General features: G+C 43.3%; 1 protein-coding gene across 1 annotated transcript; it reads left to right on the forward strand.

The window, feature by feature from the left end:
• Nucleotides 1-1,048: 1,048 nt before the first annotated feature.
• LOC112080679 (SAM pointed domain-containing Ets transcription factor-like) lies at nt 1,049-20,549 on the forward strand. The gene is made up of 6 exons (XM_024146528.2): nt 1,049-1,463; nt 13,694-14,159; nt 16,021-16,218; nt 18,725-18,772; nt 18,982-19,116; nt 19,280-20,549. The coding sequence occupies exons 2-6, from the start codon at nt 13,706-13,708 to the stop codon at nt 19,456-19,458; spliced, it is 1,014 nt and encodes a 337-aa protein (XP_024002296.1). The 5' UTR covers nt 1,049-1,463; nt 13,694-13,705; the 3' UTR covers nt 19,459-20,549.
• Nucleotides 20,550-22,185: the final 1,636 nt, after the last annotated feature.

Raw genomic sequence — 22,185 nt, forward strand, 5'->3', positions numbered from 1 at the left:
ACGGCCCAGTACGTCACTGGGGCCAAGCTTCCTGCCACACCTCTATACCARGCGGTGTCAGAGGAAGGACCTAAAAATTGTCAAGGACTCCAGCCACCCTTGTCATAGACTGCTCTCTCTGCTACCACATGGCAAGCGGTACCGGAGCACCATRTCTAGGWCCAAAGGCTCCTTAACAGCTTTTACCCCTAAGTCATAAAACTACTAAACGGTACCACTACCCCCTGTATATAGCCTCGTTRTTGTTATTTTACTGTGGTACTTATTTTAGCAAATATTTTYTTACTTTWAAAATAATTCTGCATTGTTTGTTAATGGCTTGTTAGTAAGCATTTCATGGTAAGGTCTACWGCTGTAGTATTCAGCACGTGACAAATAAAATGTTATTTGATTTAACAGTTGTTAAGGTGCTGCCTAACTACATTCAAGTAAAGAAGACAACTAGATTTTTTCAATGTCAAAATAACTGTCTTTTCAAGTACAATTTACAAAGCAACCTACTGTCTATTTCCCAATGATTTTTCAGTTTACCTTTGCAGAATCTACCAGATTAAATGAGAAGTTGTCATGGACACTCAGACCCCCATTTACTTTGAACTAAGATCAGACGCTGTTGTACTAACAGCGTTGAGAAATGACTGTGTTCTGAAGGGGCTTAGGCATTATTTTGGGAGGAGTGGGCTGGGGTCAGCTCACACACCACGCACGCACGCCACGCACGCCGAACGCACGCACGGCACGCACGCACGCACGCACGCACGCACACACACACACACACACACACACACACACACACACACACACACACACACACAAACACACACACCACACACACACACACACACACACACACACACACCACACACACACACACACACCACACCACACACACACACACACACACCACACACACACACACAACACACACACATTGCACACACACACACACACACACACACACACACACTGTGTGCATAGGTAAACAAGGCTGCCCTAGTATAAATATGACCTGCAGCCAATGGAACTGAAATTCCTTCACACGCTCTTGCTCTCCCACTGTCACACCCACAGTAGGTATAGTGTCACCAATAGCGTAAGTTAGCCTTGGTGTGCTTTTAGGCTGCACCTTTCAAGTCTTGTGAGCGATCTAGTAGAGTCTAGGAGACAGCCTCAGCCCTCAGGTCCCAATGCAGACGATTCTTCATCAGTCTTCTGGGTGACATAGAGGCCTGCCTGCCTGCCCTACCTGGTACCTGCTTGCCTTCCTGCCTGGTGCATCTCCTGGCCCATCAGAAAACACCAGACACCTGCAGGCTAACAGAAGAGGAGTCTGGGCTAACTGGACCAGACGTCATCATCACCACTAGTCTGCATTACATCTGTTGCTGGCCTGTCCTGTCTACACTCAGCAATAGTCTCATCCTTGCCAGAGACCACCCAGAGACCAGCACACCTTGGCCCAGGTAAGGAGTTGGACAGGTAGTCGGCATTCACTTTCTGTGGGGTCTGTGTGTAAGAAAAAAAAGAGAAACAGAACTGGCTCCAGGGTGTGTTCTTATGGCTGATTTATCATGTGCTGTTCACTCTGTGTTGGTCTTATTGTATGTTTTCAGAAAGAAAGTGCCTTCAGAAAGTATTCACACTCCTTTACTTTTTTCCACATTTGTTGTGTTACAGCCTGAATTTAAAATGGATTAAAAAAATAGTTTTATTTTGTCACTCGTCTAAATACAATACCCCCATAATGTCAAAGTAGAATTATGGAAAAAAAAGAAAGAAAATGAAAAGCGAAAATGTCTTGAGTCAATAAGTCTTCAATCCATTTGTTATGGCAAGCCTAAATAAGTTCAGTAGTAAAAAAAATTCTGAACAAGTCACTTGATAAGATACATGAGACTCACTCTGTGTGAAATAGTAGTGTTTAACATGATTTTGAATGACTACCTCATCTCTGTACCCCACACATACAATTGTCTGTAAGTGATGTTCAAACACAGATTCAACCACAAAAACCAGGGAGATTTTCCAATTTACGRCACCTATTGGTTATTGGGTCAAATTAAATAAAGCAGACATTAAATATCCCTTTGAGCATGGTGAAGTTATTAATTGCACTTTTGATGGTGTATCAATACACCCAGTCACTACAAAGATACAGGCATACTTCACATTTTCTTTGTCACATGCGCCGAATACAACCTGACCGTGAAAGTCTTACTTATWTAACCAACAATGGAGTTTTAAGAAAACTAAATGTGAAGAAAAATATTTACTAAATAAACTAAAGTAAAAAATAAAAGAGCAACAATAAAATAATAACGAGGCTATGTACAGGGAGTACCGGTACCGAGTCAATGTGCGGGGGTACAGGTTAGTCGAGGTAATATGTACATGTAGGTAAGGGTAAAGTGACTATGCATAGATAACAGATAATAAACAGTCAGTAGCAGCGTAAAAAAATGCAAATAGTCCGGGTAGCCATTTGATTAGCTGTTCAGCAATCTTACGGCTTGGGGGTAGAAGCTTTTAAGAAGCCTTTTGGACCTAGAGTTGGCACTCCGGTACCGCTTGCCGTGCAGTWGCAGAGAGAACAGTCTATGACTAGGGTGGCTGGAGTCTTAGGCAATTTTTAGGGCCGTCCTCTGACACCGCCTGGTAAAGAGGTCCTGGATGGCAGGAAGTTTTGCCCTAGTGATGTACTGGGCCGTACGCACTACCCTCTGTAGTGCCTTGGGGTCGGAGGCTGAACAGTTGCCATACCAGGCTGTGATGCAACCAGTCAGGATGCTCTCAATGGTGCAGCTGTAAAACATTTTGAGGATCTGAGGACCCATGCCAAATCTTTTCAGTCTCATGAGGGGGAATAGGCGTTGTTGTGCCCTCTTCACAACTTTCTTGGTGTGTTTGCACCATGATAGTTTGTTGGTGATGTGGACACCAAGGAAGCTCTCAACCTGCTCCACTACAGCCCCGTTGATGAGAATGGGGCCATGCTCGGCCCTCATTTTCCTGTAGTACACGATCATCTCCTTTATCTTGATCACCTTGAGGGAGAGGTTGTTGTCCTGGCACCACACTTCAAGGTGTCTGACCTATAGGCTGTCCCACTGTTGTTGGTGATCAGGCCTACCACTGTTGTGTCGTAGGAAAACWTAATGATGGTGTTGGAGTCGTGCTTGACCATGCAGTCATGGGTGAATGGGGAGTACAGGAGGGGACAGAGCACGCACCCCAAAGGGGCCCCCAAGTTGAGGATCAGCGTAGCAGATGTGTTGTTGTCTACCTTTACTACCTGGGGGCGGCCCGTCAGGAAGTCCAGGATCCAGTTGCAGAGGGAGGTGTTTAGTCCCAGGGTCCTTAGCTTAGTGATGAGCTTTGAGGGCACTATGGAGTCGAACACTGAGCTGTAGTCAATGAACAGCATTCTCACATAGGTGTTTCTTTTGTCCAGGTGGGAAAGGGCAGTGTGGAGTGCAATAGAGATTACATCATCTGTGAATCTGTTGGGGCGGTATGCAAATTGGAGTGGGTCTAGGGTTTCTGGGATAATGGTGTTGTTGTGAGCCATGACCAGCCTTTCAAAACATAAGGAAGGAAACTGCTCAGGGATTTCACCATGAGGCCATAACAGTTACAGAGKTGAATGGCTGTGATWGGACAAMACTGAGGATGGATTAACAACATTGTAGTTACTCCACAAYACTAACCTAATTGACAGAGTGAAAAGAAGGAAGCCTGTACAGAATGAAAACTATTCTGTAATACTGCAAAAAATGTTGCGAAGCAATTAACATTTTGTCCTGAATACAAAGTGTTATGTTTGGGCCAAATCCAATGCAACACATTACTGAGTACCACTATCCATATTTTCAAGCATTTTCGAGCACAGGCAAAATCTTAGAGGAACTCTTGGTTCAGTCTGCTTTCCAACAGACACTGGGAGATGAATTCACCTTTCAGCAGGACAATAACCTAAAACACAAGGCCAAAAACACTGGAGTTGCTTACCAAAACGACATTGAATGTTCCTGAGTGGCCAGGTTTGACTTAAATCTACTTTAAAATCTATGGCAGACCTGAAAATGGTTGTCTAGCAATGATCAACAACCAATTTGACAGAGCTTTAAGAATTTTGAGAAGAATAATGGGCAAATTTCAGCCTTTGAAAGCTCTTATACACTTACCCAGAAAGACTCACAGCTGTAATCGCTGCCAAAGGTGCTTCTAAAAAGTATTGTGAAAAAAATCTTAAATAATGTTTTCACTTTGTTATTACGGGTTATTGTGTGTAGAATTTATTTTGAAGTCAGGCTGTAGCACAACAAAATGTGGAATCAAGTCAAGGGGTATGAACACTTTATGAAGGCACTGTGTCTTATGGGGTAAAGGTCTATGGGGTTATGTTTTATGAAGAGAGATCAAGCACCATTAGGGAAGCTACTCCGAAAATATAGTTTGCCATGCTACCAATTACTTCACACTGGAAGAAGTTAAGCTACACTAAAACTACCCTTAAGAAACATATAGTTGACTAAAGTTAYTTTGAAAAAGAAAACTGACCAAAAATATAAACTCAACATGTAAAGTGTCTGTCCCATGTTTCATGAGCTGAAATAAAAGATCCCAGAAATGTTCCATACTGTACGCATAGAAAGCATATTCTCAAAAATGTTGTGAACAAATGTGTTTACATCCCTGTTAGTGAGCATTTCTCCTTTGCCAAGATAATCCATCCACCTGACAGGTGTGCCTTATCAAGAAGCTGTWTAAACACCATGATCATTAAACAGGTGCACCTTGTGCTGGGGACAATAAAAGGCCACTCTAAAATGTGCAGTTTTGTCACACAACACAATGCCACAGATGTCTAAAGTTTTGAGGGAAAGTGCAATTGTCATGCTGACTGCAGGAATGTCCACCAGAGCTGTTGCCAGATAATTGAATGTTAATTTCTCTACCATAATCCGCCTCCAAGTCGTTTTAGAGAATTTGGCAGTATGTCCAACCAACCTCACAACCGCAGACCACATGTAACCACACCAGTCCAGGACCTCCACATCCGGCTTCTTTACCTGCGGGATCGTCTGAGACTAGCCACCCGGACAGCTGTTGGAACTGTGGGTTTGCAAAAACCGTCTCAGGAAAGCTGATCTGCGTGCTYGTCGTCCTCACCAGGGTCTTGACCTGACTGCAGTTCGGCRTCGTAATCCACTTCAGTGGGCAAATGCTCACCTTTGATGGCCACTGGCATGCTGGAGACTTGTGCTCTTCACAGATGAATCCCGGTTTCAACTGTACCGGGCAGATAGCAGACAGTGTGTACGGCGTCGTGTGGACRAGCGGTTCGCTGATGTCAACGTTGTGAACAGAGTGCACCATGGTGGCGGGGAGTTATGGTATGGGCAGGCATAAGCTACGGACWACGAACACAATTGCATTTTATCGATGACCATTTGAATGAACGGAGAAGCCGTGACGAGATCCTGAGGACCATTGTCGTGCCATTCACCCGCCGCCATCACCTCATGTTTCAGCATGATAATGCATGGCCACATGTCGCAAGGATCTATACACAATTCCTGGAAGCTGAAAATGCCCCAGTTCTTCCATGGCCTGCATACTCACCAGACATGTCACCCATTGAGTACGTTTGGGATCCTTTGGATTGACGTGTACAACAGTGTGTTCCAGTTCCTGCCAAYATCCAGCATCTTTGCACAGCCATTGAAGAGGAGTGGGACAACATTCCACAGGCCACAATCAACAGCCTGATCAACTATATGAGAAGGAGATGTGTCGCGCTGCATRAKGCAAATGGTGGTCACACCAGATACTGACTGGTTTTCAATTCCATGTCCCTACCTTTAAAAAAAAATTGCTATCTGTGACCAACAGATGCGTATCTGGGGCCTAATGAATTTATTTCAATTGACTGATTTCTTTATATGAACTGTAACTCAGTAAAATCTTTGAAATTATTGCATATTGCGTTTGTATTTTTGTTCAGTGTAGGTCACTGCATCCAAAATACTTATTATATGTAAATCTGACTACAAATTGCAAGAACAGATCACTTTGGGTCATATGTTAACAGAAAGYGTAATTTAGTGTATTAAACACAAAAACAATGTTTCAAGTGAGAATTAGGCAGGTCTGATGCCAAAACTAAAGGAAATTATTATTACTTCACCCACATTTTATTTTTAGTGTGGTGTGTAGTTCCAGTAGTTAGCTAAAAAAATAAAATAATGATAATAATAGTTCCAGTAGTTAGCTGCAGCGCTATGTGGTAAAAWACGTATCAAGTACTGACAAACACCACCAAGATTTTAATTTAGTTAAACTACCACCAAGCTACAGCAAAATGTTGTTAAATGACTAGTTTAACTAAATGTAGCTCACTATGACCCAACACTGTCAAACACATACAGTTTGTAGCTCTTATGCTGATAAAGATGTAAATATTCTAATTTCCTGAGTCATACCAAACAATTGTGGTATTTTCGTTTATTGTATTTTATTCAACATTAAGATACTACAGAATCTGTGCTATTGCATCCATCTGTGTATTTTGGATGTTTGTCAATCAATATAATAATCACCATTCAATCACAAATGTGGCCACAAACCGATTTATCTGCCATAATATGCAAAGTATCTTTCCAATAAGAGATACTGGAGGATCCCAACAGTAATAAAAATGAGGCCAGAAAAGTACAGGCACCTGATGGATTTAGGTTGTACAGAAAAGTAGCTGTTTTGGTTTGTCTGCTACCCAACTCATAACACCATAGCACATGAATATGTCTCAAAATAAATAACAAAGTGCATTTCGCCCACAACCTTTTCAGAGATAGAAAAGATAAAGGGTGCAGGTGCTCAATAGCTCTCCACACTCAAAACATCCAATTCAGGGTAATAAATCAGCACTCAAATATTTTCAAAATATAAAAAAAGGTAACTGTAGCCACCCCTCTCTGAAGATCCTGGCCTGATGCCATTGCAGGTGGAAATTGCCCTGTCACAAGAATAGCAAAATAGCGTGACACAGAAAGAAACCATTCGCTCTAGTTCATACCAATCCCTTCTAAGCAAGGAAATAAAAACCAACATCCCTCATTCAGATCCAGTCATGTAGATTCAACCACTATTGTTCATTGATTGATTTATACCAGAGGGCATTGTTACCCTGGAAATGGTAAGGGGATACTGGGCTTCCATAACATGCAGTCACCTGCAGTAGGGATATGTCACAATTAATATATTAGAGGTACTGTACATGGTGATGAAATGCTTCTTGATTCTTGCTTACCTTTCTGGGGTCTTTCCAGGTGTCCATAAAGAAAGAGGGGAATAACTCAAGAGACTTCCTTGGAAAGTCAATAGGAAATATGTCCAGAAATGTGTCCCAGGGACATGCTTTCTCATGCTTCACATGCAAATATACAGTATATGTGAATGCTCCTGGGTGATACAGTCATCATGGTTGATTCAAATTAATTAGACAGTGAGTCAAGAAGTTTTTTTCAGCTTTTACTGTTTTCTGCAATTACAGTTTGTTTCTGTGTTATTGGTCATCCCCAAAATATTTATGTCCACAAAAACAATTCTAGACTGATTAATATTATTTTTAATTTTCTATTTTTCTTCACCCTTATTTGACCAGGTAGGCTAGTTGAGAACAATTACAAATTCTTATTTACAACTGCGACCTGGCCAAGATAAAGCAAAGCACACATACAACAACACAGAGTTACACATGGAATAAACAAACATACAGTCAATAATACAGTAGAAAAAGTCTATATACAGTGTGTGCAGGTAATCAAATGGCTACCCGGACTATTTGCATTGTTTKCCCCCCCAACCCCTCTTTTTACGATGCTACTCTCTGTTTATCATATATGCATAGTCACTTTAACTATACATTCATGTACATACTACYTCAATTGGGCCGACCAACCAGTGCTCCCACACATTGGCTAACCGGACTATCTGCATTGTGTACCACCCACTACCCGCCAACCCCTCTTTTACGCTACTGCTGCTCTCTGTTCATCATATATACATAGTCACTTTAACCATATCTACATGTGCATACTACCTCAATCAGCCTGACTAACCGGTGTCTGTATGTAGCCTCGCTACTTTTATAGCCTCGCWACTGTATATAGCCTGTCTTTTTACTGTTGTTTTATTTCTTTACCTACCTATTGTTCACCTAATACATTKTTGCACTATTGGCTAGAGCCTGTAAGTAAGCATTTCACTGTTGTATTCGGTGCACGTGACAAATAAACTTTGATTTGATTTGATTTGCAAATTAGGTAGGATAAGGGAGGTAAAGGCAGTAAATAGGCCATGGTGGAGAAGTAATTACAATATAGCAATTAAACACTGGAATGGTTGATGTGCAGAAGATGAATGTGCAAGTAGAGATACTGGGGCAAAGGAGCAAGAGAAATAAATAAATACAGTATGGGGATGAGGTAGTTGGATGGGCTATTTACAGATGGGTGCAGTGATCTGTGAGCTGCTCTGACAGCTGGTGCTTAAAGCTAGTGAGGGAGATATGAGTCTCCAGCTTCAGTGATTTTTGCAGTTCCTTCCAGTCATTGGCAGCAAAGAACTGGAAGGAAAGGTGGCCAAAGGAAGAATTGGCTTTGGGGGTGACCAGTGAGATATACCTGTTGGAGCGCGTGCTATGGGTGGGTGCTGCTATGGTGACCAGTGAGCTGAGATGGGCTTTACCTAGCAGGGTCTTGTAGATGACCTGGAGCCAGTGGGTTTGGCGACGAGTATGAAGTGAGGGCCAGCCAACGAGAGCGTACAGGTCGCAGTGGTGGGTAGTATATGGGGCTTTGGTGACAAAAYGGTTGGCATTGTGATAGACTGCATCCAATTTGTTGAGTAGAGTGTTGGAGGCTATTTTGTAAATGACATCGCCAAAGTCGAGGATCGGTAGGAGGGTCAATTTTATGAGGGTATGTTTGGCAGCATGAGTGAAAGATGCTTTGTTGCAAAATAGGAAGCCGATTCTAGATTTAATTTTGGATTGGAGATGCTTAATGTGAGTCTKRAAGGAGAGTTTACAGTCTAACCAGACACCTAGGTATTTGTAGTTGTCCACATATTCTAAGTCAGAACCGTTCAGAGCAGTGATGCTGGACTGGCGGGCAGGTGCTGGCAGCGATCGGTTGAATARCATGCATTTCGTTTTACTTGCATTTAAGAGCAGTTGGAGTCCACGGAAGGAGAGTTATATGGCAWTGAAGCCCGTCTGGAGGTTAGTTAACACAGTATCCAAAGAAGGGCCAGAGGTATACAGATATTTTACTCATTACAAGACTTCCCCGTTTGAAGTTTAATAGTGTGAGATGTATGCCCTCAGTTGGGAAGAGAGCTAGGGGACAGAACATGTTTGTGTCATTGTTAGAAAGATTTCAATTGTTACTGAATGACTGATCTAAATAATGACACAATGATCTATTGTGAACTCTCACCACGAATATTTAAAATGAGTCCCATTCATTGTACTTTTCTCTGCACACATATTGTCATTTTTTTAATGTGTTTTCAATATCTCTTCATTATTGACACAAGCTTCTTGGGTCTTTACTTTTTGAATAGACCTCATATAAAACACCTGGTGTTAAAGATTTCCTCTGACCTCAATTGGAGTTCCTGGTTAAATAAAGGTTAAATAAAAACATTATGACAGGGTGTAAGGAGAGTCAAATGGCTGTATTAGGTTATATTTCTCTCAGCAAAGACTATTTCCTGGGAACAGCAGACTTTGCTGGGTATATGTAGCTTCCCAGCATTCTCTTGTTGGGGTAGGAGCCTGCCGTAGAGCGCAATCATTTTCTTCTTTTCTTTCGTCTCGGAACTGTTCTTTCATTCGTTGGTTCCAAGTTTCCCATGAGAAACAATGACAACGAATCCCTGAGGCTCCAGATCTCTCTTTAAACCGTACACATTTACACACACAGCAAACATGCCTGACTATATATACTTCTTTAACCCCAAAATCAAACAAGGGAGCYCTTTGGAGGAGCACAGGGAGAGGACTTAACAAGGGAAATGTGGTGACTGTTGCATTTCCCTATATCTAGTACTTATGACAACTTTTGTCTCAAAGAGTATTTTAAACCAGATTCAACAGTCTTGTAAAAGACCAAGCAGTCAGGGTATTYGACTCCTGTTCCTGAGAAAGTCACTAGTCACTAGCATCCTAATATTGAAATGGAAAAACCTTTGGATATACAGTACTTAATGTTAAACATATTATTTATATTAAAGAAAGTTTTGCCTTAATGAGCTTCTCATAGGGATAGGACCCAAAACAAGAAGTGTTTCTTAACCTGACCACCCATCCTACATACTACATGTCTCCATAGAGGACCTGTCATAGTAAAGCTGGTTAGGAACCACAGAGACTCTAGCTGAACATCAAGCTGAGATGCAGAGTAAGCCAAGAAAGAAAAGAAAGAGGAATGAATTTAGTTACCAGGGAGGATGGCTGCCTTCACATCTATAGTCCCTCTGACTGTGTGTCTAAGGCCTGCCCTGGATGGTTACAGGGAGGATGGCTGCCCTTCACGGATATAGTCCCTCTGACTGTGTGTCTAAGGCCTGCCTGGATGGTTACCAGGGAGGATGGCTGCCTTCACGGATATAGTCCCTCTGACTGTATGTCTAAGGCCTATTCTGGATGGTTACCAGGGAGGATGGCTGCCTTTCACACTATAGTCCCTCTGACTGTGTCGTTAAGGCCTATTCTGGATGGTTACCAGGGAGGATGGCTGCCTTCACATCTATAGTCCCTCTGACTGTTGTCTAAGGCCTATTCTGGATGGTTACCAGGGAGGGATGGCTGCCTTCACATTATAGTCCCTCTGACTGTGTGTCTAAGGCCTATTCTGGATGGTTACCAGGGAGGATGGCTGCCTTCACATCTATAGTCCCTCTGACTGTGTGTCTGACCTGGCCAGCAAATGGAGCAGAGCCTAATTCTCCTGAAATGAATATCACCATCTTGACCAAACTCATTTAGAGATCAGGCAGGCCCTTAATCCTTCCCCTGGGGAGGATGTTTGCGCCTCTTTCTCCCGTCCCCTCTCCTTTTGGAAAAAGCTAACATGGCTACATTTGCCAGACTAATGGGCTTAGCGCAAGCTGTTACAGAGGAGAGTGGACACACAGCAGGCTGGCCGGTACACTGCCTGGCGCTTTTTAATCTGACTCCTGATGAAGGGAAAACACAGTGGGTTATCCCTAGACCCTTAGCGGRACATTGGGAGATAAAAGGAGGAATGGGGGAGGGGGTAGACTGGGGGTTGGAGACACAGAGAATAGAGAAATAGAGAGAGAKAGAAGAGAGAGTAGAACTATTTTGGGGAGGATAACTTCATTTCCTTTAGGGTGATTACAGCCCTGAGACTGATACAGAGCTGTTGTAGGTCTGTCAAGTGTATTCCTGCAGGGATCATTTGAGTAATGCTAAATAAGCCTTTTTCCCAACCCAGGGAATATTCTATGACAACAGTTTCTTCGTTTCTTTGATWAACAACAATATAACAAGTGGAAAAATTGATAAACTTCAATCAATTTTCCTTATTGATGGCTTCGGTGGCTGTTGCTGGGTGTGGCACGGTAGTGTTATAGCTGTTTTATTAATACCTTGGCTAACAGTCTCTTTGGACAAACAAAGCATGTCACTCTTTGAGCATGTGCTATGTGAGAGCAGGCATCCTTTAACACAACTACTGATAACCCTGTCTGTATGACACCTCTGCTCCTTCCGTTCTACAACCTGTGGCAGCAGGTAGCCAGGTACACTTAACCATAAGTGAGGTCATCCTGTGATTACACTGGCATCCTCTGATGTTGACTTAGGATGGAACTTTAACACCAGTAGAAATGCACCTGTGAAGAAAATGTTCTAAAGGCAAGGGGGCATTTTTCCTGTTCAGGTCACGTGYTGAGAAATACCTCTGGGACATTTTACATGAGGCAGGGCAAACTACTGAAACCAACATGTACGTAAACRGAGTGAATTGACACAAGAAATACAAATTCCTCCAAATTCTTCTGAAACTTTTCCTGAGCAGACAACAACACCAGCCCATCGTCACGCCATATTTGAGTTGTCTTCTCCTCCACATCATCTTTCTTTCATTAAAAACTCCAGCTGACAGTGGAGTCAAAGGACTGCGGGAATGGCACCTTGAAAGGCAAAGGCAGGCAGTCATACCGCTTTAGGCCTCAATACAAGTCACCTACCCCAAAGTCACAACCCATTCTAGGCCAATGACCCACAAGTAAGAGACTCAGTCAAATCCGTTTTGCACCATGCCTGTCCTGCTGGTGCTGTGCACTGTGCAGTGAATATCTTCAGGGTCATTTCACCAGTCATTTCTTCACTTGGCTCCAGACACACTTAAAGAGCCCCAGCAAACACTCTCTCACCTCAGTTTCTGCTCTGGTCTGTGTGCTCTGGAGTCACACCCGGCACCGCAGTCCATCTGGAGGACTCACACCCACAATCCCCTGGAGGACTCACACCCACAATCCCCTGGAGGACTCACACCCACAATCCCCTGGAGGAGGAATCACACCCACAATCCCCTGGAGGACACAATCCCCAGACCCACCACAATCCCCTGGAGGACTCACACCCACAATCCCCTGGAGACTCACACCCACAAATCCCCTGGAGGACTAACACCCACAATCCCCTGGAGGACTCACACCCACAATCCCCTGGAGGACTAACACCCCACAATCCCCTGGAGGACTCACACCACAATCCCCTGGAGGACTCCACACCCACAATCCCCTGGAGGACTCACACCCACAATCCCCTGGAGGACTCACACCCACAATCCCCTGGAGGACTCACACCCACAATCCCCTGGAGGACTCACACCCACAATCCCCTGGAGGACTCACACCCACAATCCCCTGGAGGACTAACACCCACAATCCCCTGGAGGACTCACACCTAAAATCCCSTGGAGGACTCACACCCACAATCCCCTGGAGGACTAACACCCGCAGTCCCTCTGATGGATTTCTTACAGTTTTGAAACTGTTGCATGTTTAGCAGCCGGAGCTTTGGGCACGGATAGTTTTTTGAAGGTACTGTGATTTTGATTTACTGCAGGAATAACACCTACTGCATAAAATGATATGTTCATAATACTTTGTTTTGGAATGTCAATAATTTAAATAATTCCAAAACGTTTTTACAATTTGGCTATCAGGAAGCTCGTTTAGGTCACTGGCAACATCTTCTTTACAGAGTTTTCAGTGAAAGAGTCTTTTACGTTTTCCTGTCCGACATTGAACTGATTTGAATATGAAATAAGAGAGCTAGTGCATGCTATTGCTCATTCCCACTTCAATAAAGAAACACTTGTTTACATTGGGTCAACAAGTAGGCTATGTGAAAGTGTCAGAGAATTATCCRCATAGCACTCAGCTGAAATGGTGTTGCAGGATCAAACACCATTTGATGACAAACTGTTGTTTTTCATTATTTCATCATCTAAACTTTATGAATGTGGCCAATGCATTSTATCTCCACACCTACAGTATATAAACATATCAAATAGAAAATACTGATGTACTACTTTGACCTTTGACCTGTAAATCTTCATGACTATTGTAAACTACATTTCCATTCCAGGAGGCAGCAGCCATGTCGAGTCTGGGGGAGAGTCTATCATCAGAGGGCAGCAGCCCATCGTTACCGCCCCGCCTAGGTCTGCCCGAGAGCAACATGGGACACAGGGCCGGGGCTGCCTGGGAGATGGAGAACACCAAGCCCTGCATGGAGGCTCTGGAGCATTGCGGCTTTCCAGGCCTCTACCTGTCCTGCTTCGACATGCTCTTTACCGAGGACGCCGCCTGGCTGGTGAAGGTGTCCGAGGCCTCCCCGGGTCTGGCCTGCGCCATGCCTGTCCCTGTACCCAGGATGGCGCACGGGGAGGAGCCAGAGCAGTGCCCCGTCATCGACAGCCAGGCCCTGGGGCTCTCCCCGGGGCTAGAGGGCCAGGAGGAGGAGCGCTCCCTGGAACAAGTCCAGAGCATGGTGGTCGGAGAGGTTCTGAAGGACATCGAGACGGCCTGCAAGCTGCTCAACATCACCCCAGGTAGGTACTGGTACTGTAGTAAGCTGCCACTCTCATTCTAGAATTATTATTATTAGAGTTTATGGATATTTCTGTTTGAAGCTATGTTCTGTGGTGGATACTCATTCCATGTCCAATGTMCAATTAATTGATGGTTGTTACATCAGCATTCTGTGCATTTCATATTTGATGTGGGCTACAAACCATAGTCCATGCACTTTCTCCTAATTGTTATTCTATGGCTGCCATCGCTGCATGATCCTGTCTCCTTTTCAAGAGCATTAAAAGAAGGTCGACTGACTGAAAGCTCAGGCATAATTAAAGAAATCAAATGAAAAATCAAATCAAATTTTATTTGTCACATGCGCCAAATACAACAGGTGTAGTGTAGACCTTACCGTGAAATGCTTACTTACAAGCCCTTAACGAACAATGCAGTTCAAGAAATAGAGTTAAGAAAATATTTACTAAATAAACTAAAGTAAAAAAATAATTACATGAAAAGTAACACAAGAAAATAACAATAACAAGGCAGAAGAGACAGTAGCTGCAACATTATGTACAAAATAAGTTACAAACAAAGCGAAAAAACAAACAAAATAGCATAGAATGTGCATCTGACTGGAAGTGTGCAGAGACTTTTTCCAGTTTCTCCAGTTTTGCCTTTTGSCTCCAGCACCTTCACTAACCAGCTGTGGGTGTGCGGTAGATTCTGCTTTTTATCTAATAGCATTAAGAACACCATGGCTGATCATTCTAGCGTATTCATGCATTACTGTCCAGGTATTGACARAGGTATTGATATATTGATTCAGAGCAGACACGTCTCCCTGAGACAAAAGATACTCCTGCTGCTAGATGGTAATGGCTGGATGACAGCTCGATGAAGAATGATATCTCTCTGACGCAAGTCATGTTTGTCTGCTCCAGGATCTATATAATCCCAACCTTTGCATGCGTTTAACAAATACCCAACAGGACTTAATGGGAATGACGTTGTTGCTCGCCTGCCAACAGCCGTGTACACAGTATTTGGGTTAGGTCTGTTCAACTGGCAAAGCAAACAGCAGGTTGAAGGAATACAGTACTGTATGTGTACTGTAAGATGTCTTCAGTCAGTCACACCCTGACATCTCAGAGCCCCTCGTCCTGCTGCTGCTGCTGTTGTATCAAAAATGTGGTGTCATGGTGCGTTTCAACTGATGAAAACGATTGTAGAGTACACAACAGAACAGTRCCGTACCTTATGCAAACCACCATTCTCCCCAGCTCATGCCTGTGATTAGAGTTTACCCAGAGTGAACCTCACAGAGAAAATACTAGTCAAATAAACAGCTTGAGATGAAGACAGTGATAGGCCTCTGACCGACAGCATTTGTGTCTCTATATGTCTGCATCCATACATAGATACATATAGGGAGGGATCTATTCAGGGCAGTTAAAGAGGGTTACCAAAACAACCATGAACACAGTAGAGACGCTAGATGTGTGTGTGGTCCCTATACTACAGTGTTACTTGATCTTTGATCTCACACACACACACACACACACACACACACACACACACACACACACACACACACACACACACCACACACCACACACACACACACACACACACACACACACACACACACACACACACACCACACACACACACACCACACCACACACACCACACACACCACACACACACACACACACACACACACACACCACACCAACACACCACACACACACACACCAACACATTTTCCAGTTGACAGTTATCGTAAATGTTACTGCTAGTTAATAGTACTGCTAGCTAATAGTTTCTATAGATTTATAGGGGACTAACCAAAAAAAAAAGTKTATTTTTWATTTTTTTATCTGTTATCCCCAGACCCCATGGAGTGGAACTCGGGGAACGTTCAGAAGTGGTTGCTGTGGACAGAGCATCTGTACAGACTGCCTCAGGCTGGAAAGACCTTCCAGGAGCAGACTGGGAAAGACCTGTGTGCCATGAGTGAAGAGGACTTCAGGCAGAGGGTCCCTCAGTGTGGAGACACTCTGCACGCCCACCTGGACATCTGGAAGTCAGGTGTGTTATAATAACTGTATGACTGGTGTGGACAGTCAGGTATGCTATAATACACTGGACACAAATACAAACGCAACATGTAAAGTGTTGGTCCCATATTTCATGAGCTGAAATAATCTATACCAAAAAGCATTGTGCACCAATGTGTTTACATCCATGTTAGTGAGCATTTCTCCTTTGCCAAGATAACCCATCAACCTGACCGGTGTGGCATATCAAGAAGCTGATTCAACAGCATGATCATTACACAGGTGCACCTTGTGCTGGGGAAAATAGTAGAACACTCTAAAATGTGCAGTTTTGTCACACAACACAATGCCAAAATTTCTGCACAAACTGTCAGAAACCATCTCAGGGAAGCTTACCTGTGTACTCGTCGTCCTCACCAGGGTCTTGACCTGACTGCAGTTCGGCGTTGCAACCGACTTCAATGGGAAAATGCTCACCTTCGATGGCCGCTTGCACGCTGGAGAACTGTGCTCCTCACGGATGAATCCCGTTTTGAACTGTACCAGGCAGATTGCAGACGTTGTGTATGGTGTTGTGTGGGAAAGCAGTTTGCTGTCAACATTGCGAATAGAGTGCTTCATGGTGGTGGTGGGGTTATGATATGGCATATGGCTGCCCATTGTATCAATGTTAATTTGAATGCACAGAGATACTGTTACGAGATCCTGAGGMCATTTGTCATGCCTTTCATCCACYCCCATCATCTCATGTTTCAACATGATAATGCACAGCCCCATGTCGCAAGGATCTGTACGCAATTCCTGAAAGCTGAAAATGTTCCAGTTCCTYCACGGCCTGCATACCCACCAGACATGKCACCCATTGAGCACGTTTGGATGCTCTGAATCGACGTGTACGACAGCGTGTTCTAATTYACGCCAATATCCAGCCACTTCGCACAGCCATTGAAGAGGAGTGGGACAACATTCCACAGGCCACAATCAACAGCCTTATCAACTCTATGCGAAGGAGATGTGTAGCASTGCATAACGCAAATGGTGTGGTTTTCTGATCCACACCCCTATTTTTTAAAGGGTATCTGTGACCAATAGATGCATATCTGTATTCCCAGTCCATAGAATAGGGCCTAATGAATTCATTTTGATTTACCTATTTCCTTACATGAACTGTAACTCATGTAACAATGCTTTGCACATTGTTCCCATGTGCAGTTCTTGATTTTTCCCAGTCTGTAGCCTGCATATCAACTGGTGATACGCAACCACGTACAGCTAAGTTATAAATACCTGCTAAGCTGTAGCACTGTCATTACAAACATCAAGCTAGAGTGTCTATACTACGGTAAGCCGTAATCCACTGGTGTAGAACAGTCAGCTGTGTTACTAAATATACTGTACTAGTATACTGTATAGACAGCTTCACAGGCTGATATATGTAGCTGTATTTTGTTGGGTTAACAGTTCACTGTTATAACCTGTGTACCGTCTGGTGTAGACAGCTGCTGTCTTATTAATACTGTACTGTTATTCACTGGTGTAGACAGTCAGCTGTGCTTATAATACTGCTAGCGTATCACTTGGTGTAGACAGTCAGCTAGTGTAATAAACTGTTACTGCTAATCACTGCGTGTAGACAGCGTCAGCTAGTGATTATAATAACTGTACCTGTATACACGTGCATGGACAGCTTCAGGCTGTGCCTTATAAATCACTGTTAACCTAGTATCACTAGGGCTACTAGACAACGCTCAGCTTGCTGTTATAATACTACGATAGAAGACTGATATACCACTGTGCTTAGCAACAGTGCGCGCTTTAGAACTACTGCTACCTAGTATAACAATGTTGCTAGCAACACAAGTCTAGCTGTCATTATATAATAACTGTATAGCGTGTATAGACTGCTCTATAGGAACATATATTCAGCTAGTGCTTATAATACATGTAGCTGTAAACTGGCAGTAGACATACAGCTGCTGATCTATAATTACTTAAGACTTAGTATGACTGCATAGACATTCAGACCTGTGCCCTATTAATAACTGTAGCTGTATGACTGGCAAGGTTCAGTGTAATTAAACCTGTACTAATCACTGGTAGACAGGTTCAGCGTATAATATGTGAACTGCTACGAACAGTCAAGCTGTGTTAATAATACTAGCTATATGTACCTGGCGTAGACCGTCAGCTGTGTTATAATACTGTACGCTAGTAATGACTAGGGTTAGGACAGCTCAGCTGTGTTAATTATATACTGATACTGTCATACTGCGTATAGACAGTCAGCTGGTGTATTATAATACTGTACCTGTATCGACTAGCGCTAGGAACAGTCAAGCTGTGTTATAATAACATGTAGCTGTAGATGACTAGCGTACGACAGTCAGCTGTGTTATAATACTGTAGCTGTATGACTAGCGTAGACAGTCTGCACATACTGTACTACTGTTTTCTATAGTGAAGCTTGTATTATTCTGTTCAAACAATACAACAATTAATCTCTCTCTTTTTATATCCCCTTCTTTCTCTCCCCGCAGCTGCCTGGATGAAAGAGAGGTGTTCAGTTGGAGACAGCAAAATCACAGGTAGGTTTGGCCTCTTCTCTAGTAGCTTTGTTAGGACAGAAAGTGACATGAATCTCGTTTCTCCAGGACCAGAGTGTTGTTGGCCCTTGGGAAGGAGTAGTGACAGTTGTGTTCATAGCTCCTAGGTAGAAGAGCAGAGGGTCATGTAAAGTGCAGTCTTGTTAGCAAATATGTGTCTGTGCGTGCTCATCCCTCCCCCCTCTGTGCAGGCGGAGAAGAGCTGTGGTTGGAGGCAGACTCGTCGTGCTCAGGCCAGCCCATCCACCTGTGGCAGTTCCTCAGAGAGCTGCTCCTCAAGCCCCACAACTACGGACGCTGCATCCGCTGGCTCAACAAGGAGAAAGGTGAGCCAGGCAGGCTGTGTGACCGCCAAGAACTGGGATGGGATAAGTTCAGAAGTATTTTCAACTCTGCAWTAATCCATCCTCTTCTCTCTTCTAATTTTTATTATCATTTTCTAATTTCTAATTCTAATTCCATATCTAATCCCACTCTGCTGTCTGCCAGGTATTTTCAAAATCGAGGACTCTGCTCAGGTGGCGAGACTCTGGGGACGGAGGAAGAACCGTCCAGCGATGAACTATGACAAGCTGAGCCGCTCCATACGGCAGTACTACAAGAAGGGCATCATCCGCAAGCCTGACGTCTCCCAGAGACTGGTCTACCAGTTTGTCCACCCAGTATAAGGGGAAGGAGGAGGACAAAGGCCTACAAAGAAAGGGCCACACGATCACACCTTGGTCTTGAACATTACACAACTGAGCTGAAAAGGGGTACAACAAATGCACTGGCCAACCCCTGTCAGTACACATACCCTTTGCCAGTACTGAAGTGTCAGCTGCCAAAGCTGGCAAATTAAGATTTTATTTTTTTAACGCAGAGAAGAAATTTGAGACAAACATTTTAAGTGATCTTTCTCTGGACTGCCCCTGCCATCTGAACTGCCTTTTTAATTTGCATGATCTGCCTGTCCTTGTTTTCCTATTGTGTCATTTAACCAATAATCAGTATCTTAAAACAACACTGTAGAATGAAGAACAGTTTGTTGTTTGTTMATTTATCAGATCTGGTCCCCGTCCTTAGTCTGGGAATGTATTTAGGAGTTTTGCTTCAGTAGCGTTCAGTTCTGGCAGTTATCCAGAGGAGCAAACAGCTCCCTCTTTTTTTATTAAATCACATGGCACACTTCGGAATTCTCCCGAAAGGCATTTACAATAGAGAATTAGAGCAGTTCACTGAACCTGAATGGGAGTGCATCAACAACTCCCTGACAATGAACTGAAACAGCCACCACAGTCATCCGACCCTCTCCTATATGCACGCTCCATTAACCCACAGTGGCAAGAAAAAGTATGTGAACCCTTTGGAATTACCTGGATTTCTGAATAAATTGGTCATAAAATTAGACAAACAYAGTCTGCTTAAACTAATAACACAAACAAGTATACGTTTTCATGTCTTTATTGAACACAACATGTACACATTCACAGTGTAGGGTGTAAAAAGTATGTGAACCCTTGCATTTAATAATTGGTTGAACCTCCTTTGGCAGCAATAAACTCAACCAAACATTTTCTGTAGTTGCGGATCAGACCTGCACAACGGTCAGGAGGAATTTTGGACCATTCCTCTTAACAATACTGTTTCAGTTCAACAATATTCTTAAGATATCTGGTGTGAACCGTTCGAGGTCATGCCACAGCATTTTAAATCGGGATGAGGTCAGGACTCTGACTGGGCCACTCCAGAAGGTGTATTTTCTTCTGTTGAAACCATTCTGTTGGAGAACCCTCTCTGCCCGACACAAACCTCGGCACTGGATATGTTTTCTAGGTGTCTTTATATATAACGTCATGACCATGAGTTTTTTGTGGGAGCGAGTTCATGTTTATTTTGCTATTTTTAATACAAGCTTGCACTAATAATATCATTATATGCATGTACTTAGTTTTAAGTTTTGTTTGGTTTACACAAAAACTTTTCATTCGAAAGCTCCACATTTCAATTTTAACCAAAAAACAAGTTGATGACAACTCAATGTGTTTTACCATCCTGTAGTGACATTTCTCCTTTTGTCCAAGATAACCCATCAACCTGACCGGTGTGGCATATCAAGCAAGCTGATTCAAACAGCATGATCATCTTACACAGGTGCACCTTGTGCTGTGGGAAGAAATGTAGTAGAACTACTCTAAAATGGTGCAGTTTTGTCAGCAGCACACCCATCAATGTCAAAAATTTCGCACAACGTAGTAATGCTATTCCAGGGAAAGCTACTGTTGACTCGTCGTCCACCAAGGGTCTTGACGTCTGACTGCAGTTCGTGCGTTGCAACCGACTGTCATATGGGCAAATTCCTCACTCTTCGATGGCCGCTTGCACGCTGGAGCCTACCTTTCTCACGGATGATGTTTTGGAACTGGACAGGCAGATTGCAAGACTTGTGTATGGTGTTCGTTGTGGGAAGAGCAGTTTGCCTTGTAACATTCGATAGAGTGCTCATGGTGTGGTGGGGTGTATGATATGGCATAATTGGTGCCCATTGTAGTAATGTTTAATTGAATGGCACAGAGATACTGTTACGAGATCCTGAGGCATTGTCCAGCTTTTCTATTCCTACCCCCTCATCTCATTGTTTCAACATGATAATGCACAGCTCCCATCGTCCGCAAGGATCGTTACGCAATTTCCCTGCATAGCTGAAGAATGTTCCAGTTCCTTCACGCCTGCCATACCCCCAGACAGTACCATTGGAGCACGTTTGGGTATGCTCTGAATCGGACGGTACGACAGCGTGTTCTAATACCAATATCCAGCCACTTGGACAGCCTGAAGCAGGAGTGGGGACAACATTCCACAGGCCACAATCAACCTACACTCCTATGCGAAGGATGATGTAGCAGTGCATAGACGCATGTGTGGTTTCTGATCCACACCCTATTTTTTAAAGGGGTATTTGACCAAAGATGCATATCTGTATTCCTGTATAGAAGTAGGGCCTAGAATTCATTTTGATTTACCTTATTTTCCTTACATGAACTGTAACTCAGTAAATGTTTACTATTGTTCCATGTTGTCGTTTATATTTTTCCTCAGTGTTAGGCTGTCACAAGTGGTGTACCCACAGACAAGCTGTGTTATAATTACTTTGTTTAGCGGGTATGAGTTTAGTACATAAGACATTACAGAAAAAACCTGGATTAAAAATCCAACTGTTATGCTGGTAACTCACGAGTGATAGACCAGTTCATTCTGGTGTTGGGTAGGGATGAGCGGTGGGGTGGGAGTAAACTTTATCACATGGTGCTCGATCAGTTCTTTAGTTTCTGTTGTTTTTATAAAAAAAAAAACCCAACAAAATAATTTGGTGACCTGTAGTTCGAGGGTGGGGTGGTTATTTTTTTTAAAAGAAA

Source organism: Salvelinus sp. IW2-2015, unplaced genomic scaffold, assembly GCF_002910315.2.
Source record: "Salvelinus sp. IW2-2015 unplaced genomic scaffold, ASM291031v2 Un_scaffold16422, whole genome shotgun sequence".
Classification (NCBI taxonomy): Eukaryota; Metazoa; Chordata; class Actinopteri; order Salmoniformes; family Salmonidae; genus Salvelinus; species Salvelinus sp. IW2-2015.

Excerpts from the sequence above, each read along its gene's own strand:
- LOC112080679 (XM_024146528.2), top strand. The coding sequence starts at position 13,706 with ATGTCGAGTCTGGGGGAGAGTCTATCATCAGAGGGCAGCAGCCCATCG. Across the intron at positions 14,160-16,020 it reads GCTGCTCAACATCACCCCAG|ACCCCATGGAGTGGAACTCG; the intron begins GTAGGTACTGGT and ends TGTTATCCCCAG. Across the intron at positions 18,773-18,981 it reads TGGAGACAGCAAAATCACAG|GCGGAGAAGAGCTGTGGTTG; the intron begins GTAGGTTTGGCC and ends CCCTCTGTGCAG.